Raw genomic sequence first — 11,321 nt, 5'->3', positions numbered from 1 at the left:
TGTGCACCGTATTACTCCACCACTAGTAGCAGAATCCACAGTTGTCTTAATTCTACTCCTCTGAATTCCCTCCATGAACCTCTCTGCCTGCACATCTTTAAAAACTCAACACCCATCTCTTCAACCTAGCTGTCAGCCACCCTCCTAATTCTTTTTTCTCCTATTGTCATTATGGCTTTTGAAATGCCTGAGCCATTTTCCACATGCAAGGCATTATCTACATGCAAGTTATTCTTGTGAATTGTCTGGATCCAGACTGTTGTACTTCAAAATTCACAGAGGACAAGGGTAAAATTGAACTCCAGTGGCAGTGCAAATTGGGCCACAATTGTACACACAGCATGGTGATGTAGTCGTAATATCACTGGAGTAATAATCCAGAGGCCCAAGCTAATGCTCTGAGATTATGAGTTTAAATCTCACCACAGCAGCTGGTGGAATTTAAATTCAATTAATAAATCTGGAATTGAAAAAGCTCGTCTCAGTCATGCTGACCATGAAAGCATTGTCGATTGTTATAAAAAGCCATCCAGTTCACTAATGCCCCTTAGGGAAGGGAATCTGCTGTTCTTAACCGGTCTGGCCTACATGTAAACCCAGACCCACAGCAACGTGGTTGACTCTTAACTGCCCCTCTGAAATGACCTAGCAAACCACTCAGTTCAAGGGCAATTAGGGATGGGCAACAAATGCTGGCCTTGCCAGTGACACCACATCCCATAAAAGAATAAATAACTCAATGGAAAGCAAAATTGGGCAGGATTTATAATCAGCAGCTGATCCATTACTGACACCTCTGCACCCCTGCTGAACTTGTCTTTCACACCCAGAGCGCCAACACCAGGATCCCTTTTAAAGTTACACTGCCACCAGTACACCCCTTCAGAGGACCTGTTCCAATTAATATTCCTATAAACAGGAGGGAAGTTGTACTCTTCCATTGGCATAGTGAGTGAATAGCATGAAGCTATCTAGACCAGAAGTAACTAGATTCAGTTCACTATTTACTGAGGTAGCAGATCCTAGTTGTAGTTCTACAGTTGTCCTCAGCGCCCAAGTTTGTTGTCAGGCAGCCACTGTATCTCAATTTACCTCAGCATCTCTCCTTAAATGTTTCAGTGTTCATGGGACACCAACATGAGGCATCTCCTCGGGGAAGAAAGCAAGATCAAACCTTTGTTTTGCAAATCCAGAACCAGACAGAATCAAGGCAAGGCAAAGACCCGAGTTCTAATATTTACTTCGTTGTGTGAACAATGTACTCAAACTTTAGTGGAAATAATGGACATGTAGAATAAGAGAATGATACAGCACAGGAGGCCATTCCACCCATCCTACCTGGGCTGGCTCTTTGAAAGTGCTATCCAATTTGGCCTATGCCTTCTACACTTCTCACCTAGTCCACCTATGTATTTTAGAATACAGACTCTCGATGTTAATTTATATTTCAGAAGCTTCTGCAGCCCATTCAAATAATGGCCATTTCCTCAGATTCCACCATTTAAAAATAAATGTCATCTTTTTCATGGACCTGACTTTATTTTGCAAATAATTAGGGAGTCTGCTCGTTAATGAAACCCTTTCTGTTTCCCTTCACCCGGTCTCTGAATTTGTTAAAATGAGTCATACTTTAAATGCTAAGGAAGAATGTGCACTTATTACATAGAATTTACAGCACAGTGGCCATTCAGCCCAACTGGTCCATACATTGTTTATCCTCCACAGAAATGTTTCTTTTCTAGATCTCTCTTTACCTTTCGCATCACCCTTTTAATACATTCCAGCAAGGTTGACAGATTGCTCGTGAATGTCCTGAGGTCATGGAAGTCATTATATAAATGGAAGTCTCTATTTTCTTTTCACCATTTTGACCAAGCTTTTGGTGACCTATCCCACTGTCTGCTTTGGTTTGGTGTCAGTTTTGTATCTGATAACGCACCTAGGATATTTTTACTAGGATATTTTTACTAAGTTAAAGGTGCTATATAAATGCAAGCTGTTGTTTTAGGTCTGTACAATTCAATACAGTACCAGGGGTATAATTACCAATTCAGCCATCATTGAAATTCCCCAGGTAACTGACTTGGTTAACATGGGAGAATAAAACGCATCATTATCCAGGAAACAGGAGGGCTGAAGAAGAGAATAAAAGACACGCAGAAATATTTAAGTTACAAGATTTTTTTTAAACTCAGCCCAGCTGAACAGTGAAAAGTGTGAAGAAAATATTAGTCCATAATGACACTAACCTAGTCCCAAAGAAATGCTCCACATGCATGTCAGATATTTCCACAGATTTATGGTGAAATTCAGTACACACAGAGATCTGCAACTCTAATATAAAACTGAGAGCACCAACATCTCTATAAAAACACTACCTCCGGAACCTCCCCCTTAAGCACTTTGAACAGAAGGGTGGCATTTCTGCTTCACTGCTCTCGGTGCAGAGTCCTTGCCCTTCGGAGAGCATGGGTTGCAGTTGGTGATCATCTGTCCACGTGTTGATGGAAATATCAATGATTCACCCAGACCGTCTTCCGATGTGTGTACCTGGTAATAAGGACTCTGCACCAGGGAGCACAGGAAAAGGGCAGACATTTACCCGTTAATTCCAGTTTTAAAAGACACAGTTGAAACCAAGAGCACAAAGCACAAGTTAAATACAAACAAGGCCATTCTGGTTCACTCAGCCAGGAAGGCCCTTCAGGCCTCCCCTGCTCCCCATCACAGCAAAACTGAGTGCACCAACATCTCCCTAACAACATTACCTCTGAACTTTCATTAAATAATTCCAGGGTTTTGGTCACCTCTTCCCAGAATTCATTCCATTTCTCCACTCTGTATGAAGATGAGCTTCCTGACATCACTCCTGAATTTGTCTTTCGTCAGTGTGAACCAACACCCTATCTGCTGCACCCCCATCCCTTCTGCTGTACTGTCAAGGTTTAGCTTGAACTAATGTTTCAGGTTTAACTCTTTCTATACCACTTATCATTACATACCCTGTACGGATGCCCCTAAGGCATGGAAGACAGGTTTCTGCAGTCCTAGAATGCAACCCTTTAAACCCCTGGGATTTAACAAGAGGACAGAAAATAACATTTAATTTTAACAAAAACGATTGGATTTAGAACAGGGTGGGACGTGAAAATATGAGGATTTGGAAGGGTTTGTTTGAGATCATTTTTTTGTAGGTGTGAACCTCTCTTTGTTCAGTAAAATATTTCCTTTTATTTCTGTAAATGAAAGGTAGGCATTTTTTTTTAAACAAACCCTCATAACATCATTTTTGAGCTCCCCATCCCCAAGGACCCTGAACCCATAGAGGTTACGTGGTGCCAATCTAAATTTAGTGTGTGTTTGGAATTAACCTTTTTTTTTTCATTTAATTTTATTCCCTGCACTGATAGCAAGGCTAGTGCTGGGGTTGGTAGCATGAACACTCTGATCTCTAGACCTTGGATTATTGAAGGCAATGGACAATAAAATCAAGCTTGGTGTAAAGTGGGATGCTGGTTCATTATGACCCTATTTTGCACTTCTGGCGTAGACCAATTTCACCCACTCCTAGCAAGAAGGGATGGTAACACAGTGATAATATGTTACTGGACTAGTAATCAGGACAGTTCAAATCCCACCACAGCAGCTGGGGGGAATTTAAATTAATACATCTGGAATAAAATGCTAGTCTCATTAATAATCATGAAACTACTGGATTGTTACCTGGTTCACTAAGCCCTTCAATGGAGGAAATCTGCCATCCTTACCCGGTCTGGCCTACGTGACTCCTGATCCACAGCAATGTGGCTGACTTTTAACTGCCCTCTGAAATGGCTGAGTAAGACACTCATTAGGGATAGGCAATAAGTGCTGGCTTTGCCAGTGATGCTCAAATACCAAGAACGAACAAAAACTGGAAATCGAACTGGAAGTGCTGCCGGCGATTCAAGGTAGAGAACTGGCCCCAGTCTCACCCAGTGTCCCCGCACAGTTGCTAGCAGACAGGATTTGCTGGATCTCCAATCAGGAACACTGGGGGCCCTGGTTGAAAGTTTTTCTCCTCTTTTGCTTAGGGACTCCACTCCATTCCAGCCTAGTGTAACACTCTGCCAGGATGATCAACACAGCAGAGATCAGCCAACTCAACACAGACTAGCAATCAAACCTGGGCCCTCCAGACTGTAGGGCTCAGTGCCTCAGCAGGAGATTGGTGTTTGCATAAGGCTCTCGAGGGGGATGGAGTCTGACCATGCCTATTCAAGAGGAACAATCTCCAATATCATTCAGCATCTTTTACTAAAGGTACTCCTTTGTGTTACATTTTTTTGTTGCCCACGAGTTTTGCTCAATTTCATAGCGTGATAAGAGCATAGCAAAAGGCCATTCAGTCCATTGTGGTGTGCTTGACTCCGAAGCATGTATCTTCCCTCTTTCCCTGACATGCAGTCTCACCTCCTCCACCCCAGCACCAGAATTGCAGCCCTGTCTGTGCTGCCTGGAGGAGGGCAATAGGGACGATGCAATGTCCACTGGAGATTCTGGACTGGAGAAAGGCTCATTTAAAGTTATTCCTTTTCCTAATTAAACTAGGAGACATTGGTGGATTCGGGGATAGGTTGGTGGTGCAGGTTGGAAATTTGGCTTGTGTGGTTCAAAAATCTTGAAGGAATTATCTACATGCACAATTTTCTTTCTATTGCTGGTGAGTTGGGTCATGCTTTCCTGCCTATTATTCAAGATTATTCTTTAAGGGCAGTGCCTCATGTGCCTTTTTGGTGTTGGGTAACACTTCCACGTTTCACACGTCAAGTGCCGAAAGGGGTTCGAACAATCGTCGCTCATCGTCCGGATTCATCTCTTTAGCTGGATGGCCTTTGTCTGACAGATGAGCTTTGATTAAAGTTCGCAATATTGCAGCCGGAAAATCTTCATTCAAGCTTTGACAGTTCTGTCTGTCCAAATCATCATCTTCTGCAGAAAGTTCACTTTCTGAAAATTGAGAAAGATAGATTATTTTTTTTTAAATTAAAGAGAAATCTGTTCCTTTCATGTACGACAGCTTTTCCGCCCTTTGGCCTTTTCTGTTACTGGGATACAGTTATTGGAGATTCTGGCTAACCTTGGGTACGTAACCCAACTGACCCGAGTGCATATATGGAAAAATTGGTCTCCTCCTGTTCCTTTCAGCTCCTCCAGTTCCATTCAATAAAGTCTTTACCTTAACCCCATCCATCTACCTACCTTGGCTCCAAACTCTTGTCTAGCAAAAATCGACTGATCTTATTAATTAACTTTATTAATCAAGCTAGCAACTACTGCTTTTTGTGAGTGTGTGTATATGCGGAGCATGGACTGGTTTGACAAGCTTTGCGATTGATGGGAAGGCGGTGCGGGAGGGGTTGGTGTGGGGAGGGAAAGAGGAGAAGCACTCCCAAATCCAATCCTGCCCTGCTTCAGTATCTGCGCACCCACACCTCCCAACTGGCACCACTGAAGTGATCAGAAGTGGGACACTGTGTCTCAGCTTGCTGTGTAGATTGGCTGCTGTGTTTCCTACGATACAATAGTGACAACTTATGCACAGCCAAACTCTCTCAAACAGCTGTGTTATAATGATCAGGTTATCTGTTTGAATGCTGCAGATTGAGGGATAAATATTGAATTCACCTGTTCTTCTTCGAAGATTAGCATAGAATCTTTCATGTCCACCTGAGAAGACAGGCGGGGCTTCAGTTTAGCATCTCATGTAAAAGATGGCTCCTCTGATAGTGCAGCACTCCCTCAGTACACCACTAGGTGTCAGACAACTCTTTTGTGCTCAACTTGAGTAGGATTTGAACTCAACCTCCTGATTCAGAAATGTGAGTGTTAGCCACTGTGCTATGACCCATTTGGTAGCCACAGTTCAATTGGTAGCACTCTTACCTCTGAGTCACAAGGTTTCAGATTCAAGTTGCACTTCAGCACAAAAATTAAGTTGAGGGAGTACTGCATGGTCATAAGGCATTTGAATGAGACATTAAACCAAGGCTCCATCTACCCTCTCAGGTGGATGTAAAAGATCCCATAGCACTATTTCGAAGAGCAGGGGAGTTATACTTGGTGTCCTGGCCAATATTTATCCCTCAATTAACATCAAAAAAACAGATTATCTGGTCATTATCACATTGCTGTGTGTAGGAGCTTGCTGTGTGCATGCTAGCTGCTGCATTTTCTGCATCTCAACAGCGACTACACATCAAAAATACTTCACTGACTGCAAAGCACCTCAAACTCATCTGGCAGTTGTGAAGAGTGCTATTTAAATCTTAAATAAGTCTTCCCTTCCTTCATATGCTGCTGTCACCACCCAGAGTAGGCTGTCAGTCCACGTGTTTTCCTGTTTTGCATTTCTCACTTGGGGACACAGAGTGGGTATTTACATACAAGTTCTCAGAGTGTGTGGGATGACGCAAAGAGCTGGGCTCCAGCCAGGAGCTTCCCGGCAATACTGGATATTAGTTTCTCAGCTATGCATAGCAGAATAAGGCAGGCTTGTCAGTCTTCCTGATTACAGCTGGGACACCATCATTATGGCTCAAAATAATACAGCTCAGCAACTCATTTTCTGAGAATAGATACAGATTCAAGTACTTACAAGAAGTTTATTTAATTTACTTTAGAACCATGGGTTTATGCCATGCTTTCAAAATGATGACAAACATTTGAGCTCATGTGCCACAAAGTAACAAAACTTTGCCAGGTTGACAATGCCAGCAGTGGCACAGAATCTGTAGGACACAGGTTTTCAAACTGGTGTCCCTAAACCCTAAGGGGTCGATGGAGGTTATCAGATTTCTGCATGTTACTGTGACTTGATGGATGCCAAATGCCTGGATTTAACTTTGGGAGAAGGACTGTGGCATAAGGGAAACTGTCCTGATTTCAATGGCACTGCAAAGCCTGGATTCTCATTCTGCAGACCGACAGGAAGTGGGAAGCCAGTGGACGGGAGATGAATGGCAGGAGGAACAGTCCCCGACGACAATCTTGAGAAGGCCCTCACTGCCCAGGTGGGAAGGCTGGAGAAGCTCAAATCAGAACCCATGGAAAGACAGCAGAACCGTGGTGAGAAAGATCCACTGGCGATTTTAATTGCCCGCCCACCTGGCTCCTGCCAGGCGAGCAGGGTTAAAAGCATCCTTGTTATTTCTGTTGCTGCATGCCAATCTGAAACCATTTCCTTCCTGTGACTAACACTAAATTAAGTCAAGGAGTTCCTGGGAGCATGTTAGTATTTTCAGCAGTGTCTGAGAGCCGGTTGATATTTTAATTGCCTCTTCAATATTTGAAGAACAATTTGCAGAGAATGGTAATATTTTCAGGGGATCTAGGCCAGTGTTTCAATATATGCACTGTACTGGATGTGTGCCAATATTTGCGGGGGTTCCTGCATAAGAGGAGTTTGAAAGTCGCTATTACTGTGAAACACTCTCTATATCAACTCGTCTCTATATCAATGGAGTCATGCCTAGCACAAAGATGGTTGTGGTTGTTGGAGGTCAGTCATCTCAGCTCCAGGTCATCACCGCAGGAGTTCCTCAGGGCAGTGTCCTCGGCCCAACCATCTTCAGCTGCTTCATCAATGACCTTCCTTCCATCATAAGGTCAGAAGTGGGAATGTTCCCTGATGATTGCACAATGTTCAGCACCATTCGCGACTCCTCAGATACTGAAGCAGTCCAAATGCAGCAAGACCTGGACAATATCCAGGCTTGGGCTGACAAGTGGCAAGTAACATTTGCGCCACACAAGTGCCAGGCAATGACCATCTTCAACAAGAGAGAATCTAACCATTACCCCTTGACGTTCAATGGCATTACCATCACTGAAACCCCCCCACTATCAACATCCTGGGGGGTTACCATTGACCAGAAACTTAATTGGACTAGCCAGATAAATACTGTGACTCCAACAGCAGGTCAGAAGCTAGGAATCCTGTGATGAGTAACTCATCTCCTGACTCCCCAAAGCCTGTCCACCATCTACAAGGCACAAGTCATGAGTGTGAAGGAATACTCCTTACTTGTCTGGATGAATGCAGCTCCCATAGCACTCAAGAAGGTTGACACCATCCAGGTACAAAGCAGCCTACTTGATTGGCACCACATCCACAAACATTCACTCCCTCCACCACTGACGCACAGTAGCAGCAGTGTGTATCATCTACGAGGTACACTGCAGGAATTCACCAAGGCTCCTTAGATAGCATCTTCCAAACCCATGACTGCTACCATCTAAAAGAACTAGGGCAGCAGATAGATGGGAATACCACTACCTGGAAGGTCAAAATCCTGGAACTCCCTTCCTAACAGCACTGTGGGTGCACCTACACCACAGGGACTGCAGCGGTTCAAGAAGGCAGCTCACCATCACCTTCTCATGGGCAAATAGGGATGGGCAATAAATGCTGGCCCGGCCAGAGATATCCACATTCCATGAATGAATAAAAAAAAACTGCAAACTAATAAAAGAAAATTAAACTCAGGAATGTTTGACTGGATTGCTTAGGTGTATATGCCCACAATCTGAACCTATTTAACTTTCTCAGGAGCATTGCAACAGGCGGTCACTGCAAATGCACAAAACCACGATCTACTGAAAATAATTGTGTGCACCGCGTTTACCATCACTGATCCAGGAGGTGGGCGAGGAAGGCGCTTTAAGAGGATGTACCAGCCTTAAGTAAATTGCCCAGTGTGGATCCCACATTGGGACAAGGAACCTGAGGCAGATGCATCTCTAGGACCTTCTTTGTGGACCATTCCTGGCGTCAGGAAGAAAAACTTCCCAACCACAGCAGGGGTCTGGCACAGTGAGAGCAAGAAATACCTTAAACTATAGGAAAGCTCCTCCAGTGGACATGCTGCGATACTGAAACCATGCAGACTACAGATGACTTGGGAATGATCCATCCAAGGTTCAAACTGCCAGGAATGGTGATGGGGACAAACACCATCTTGAGCTTTCCAGGTCCTGAACGCTATCCAATGTCTTCACACTGGAAAGTGAGCTGTGTTTGTACAATCTGTGTATTACACTGTTGAGGACATGATTGGACTTAGCTGGGACCCTACCAATGTTGGATATCTTGCATCCGCTCATGGTGTAAGGACTTGGCTGAGGACCACTGGCACCCATGGAACAGCGGAGAGGGGAGTAAATTTGTTTTCCTTGATTTTAAAATTCTCACCCTTCTTTTCAAATTCCTCCATGGCCGTTTCCCTCCCTATCTCTGTAACCTCCTCAAGTCCTGCAGGCCTCCAAGATCTCTGTGCTTCTTCAATTCAGACTTCTTGCACATCCCTAATTGTCTATTGCTCGGTCATTGGCAGCTCTACCTTCAGCTGCCTGGGCCCTAAGCTCTGCAATTCCCTCCCTAAAGCTCTCTAACTCACTCTCATTCTTTAAGATGCGCCTTAAAACCCATCTCTATGATCTTTGGTCACCTGTCCAAATATCTTATTTTGCGGCTCAATGTCAAAACTTTGTTTGATGGTCGCTCCTGTGAAGTACCTTGGGATGGTTTTACTCTATTAAAGGTGCTATATAAATGCAAGTTGTTGCTATCCCCACCCCCCATGAAATAAATGACATGCTCCCCACTCATGACTGAGTCATCAACCAGTGTGGACTGAACCACTGTGAAGTAGGGACTGTAACCTAGCTTTGCTTGTCTCCCTCCTTAGCTCAGGATATGGCAAGGCTAACTGGCCCTCCTGCTACACTGGATCAGTTCAGCACAGGCTGAGGATCACCCCAAGATTTTTCCAGGTCTGAATGGAGCCGCTCTACAATGGCTATATTGTAGAGCGGCTCCATTCAGACCTGGAAAAGTCTTGGGTTGATTGGCTACAAAGCCGCTTTTTTACCATATCAGTCATCGGAATAAAGGTACTTAACCTCACACCAGCAAGGACAGGATCTGCGGGTTGCAGAGGCAATGCAAAGGGCTTTTTCCACCCCTCACTGAGGCACTGTGGAAATAGGGTTGCCAACTCTGGTTAGAGTTATCACAAGAAGTTTCATCACATGACCTTCCAACCACCCCACACCCACACAAGCCACTGGTTGCCTGACAAGTCCATCATTTGCCCTGCCCAGCTTTCCCATGGACAATCAATGGTACTTGACTGTGGTTCAAACAGCCTTTTCCTCCCAACTCTAATATCCTTTGAACACATAAACAGAGGAAATGAAGAAACACCATTTATGCTGATGATCTTTCTCCTGGGTTTTCCTTGCTGCGGTGTCCTGGAGATTAATTGCTAATTCCAGGAAAGCTGAGGGCACCCCTGGAGGGCTGGCAACCCGTTGTGGGAGGGAGTTCACATTTCCCTTTGGCCTCACCTAACACTGACTTGCTGAGAATTAGAGTTCATCCCTTGAAGCAGGACCAATGGACTGATGTGAGGCCCCTGCCTGGGTACCCTTCAGTGTTTTTTGAGAGCCACTCCAATCCGTCTTCATCGAGTCGTCATCCCAGATGGTGGAGGTTTCGGTGTCACTGAGCCATTCAGGATCTCCAGTGTAGTGAGTGGGGAACACCAGCAGTGGACGGACGGAAAATGCCTTCAGGTCTCGTTTGGGATAGACTTTCTTATATTCCTCACTGTAAGAAAAAAATATACTACATATGAGATACACCCATGTATATTGTGATCTGGAATATGCTGCCTGAATGGGTAGTGGAAACAGATTCAAGAGTAACTTTCAAAAAACTATTGCATAGGTAACCTCAAGGGAAAGAGCAGGGGATAGCTCTTTCAAAGAACTGGCACAGGCACAATGGGCCTAGTGGCCTCCTTCTGTGCTTTCTGATTCTATCCTCCCTATTTTTCCCTGCTTCTTGAAGGAGTCTCCCACTTCTGAGCATGGAGGCATTTCCAGTTGCTCATGTAGGTGGAAAATTGCAGCCATGCAAGTGTAGACGTGAGAGAGTCCAGTCTGATTGTCAGTACACTATTCCATCAGGGAAGTTCCAAAAGGCTCTCAGCTGAACCCAAAACTGTCTTCACAGCCAAGACCTCACCCACCAGTCCCCCTGCACACACAAGGATGCACAATTGCAGGACAATGATCCAATCATCAGGTATAAGAGCTGTGGCTGAGTTTACTGCCTGCCCCCATCACCACATCCCCTGGTCCAGCAGTGCTGGGATAAATTCTTGATGCCTCTTTTGCATTATAATAGTGTCCTACATTGCGACAGTGTCGCAACATTGTCCGACAGTGTAACAATGTCCCAGCACCACAAGAGTGCCCCAAAGTAGCAACACTGT

At 44.5% G+C, this 11,321-nt stretch overlaps 1 protein-coding gene across 1 annotated transcript in view; it reads right to left on the bottom strand.

Annotated features, from left to right (window-relative positions):
• Positions 1-2,282: 2,282 nt before the first annotated feature.
• cercam (cerebral endothelial cell adhesion molecule) overlaps positions 2,283-11,321 on the bottom strand; it is a 68,346-nt gene continuing 59,307 nt past the window's right edge. The window contains exons 12-13 of the mRNA XM_041193266.1: positions 10,390-10,651; positions 2,283-4,989 (exon numbers count right to left, since the gene is read on the bottom strand). Coding sequence (XP_041049200.1) covers positions 10,411-10,651 — 241 coding nt within the window. The 3' untranslated portion in view covers positions 2,283-4,989; positions 10,390-10,410. The remainder of the gene's footprint in view (positions 4,990-10,389; positions 10,652-11,321) is intronic.

The sequence above is a fragment of the Carcharodon carcharias genome, chromosome 8, assembly GCF_017639515.1.
Source record: "Carcharodon carcharias isolate sCarCar2 chromosome 8, sCarCar2.pri, whole genome shotgun sequence".
Classification (NCBI taxonomy): domain Eukaryota; kingdom Metazoa; phylum Chordata; class Chondrichthyes; order Lamniformes; family Lamnidae; genus Carcharodon; species Carcharodon carcharias.
Note: the sequence above shows the minus strand (reverse complement) of the source record. Positions and strands in the feature narration are given on the sequence as shown.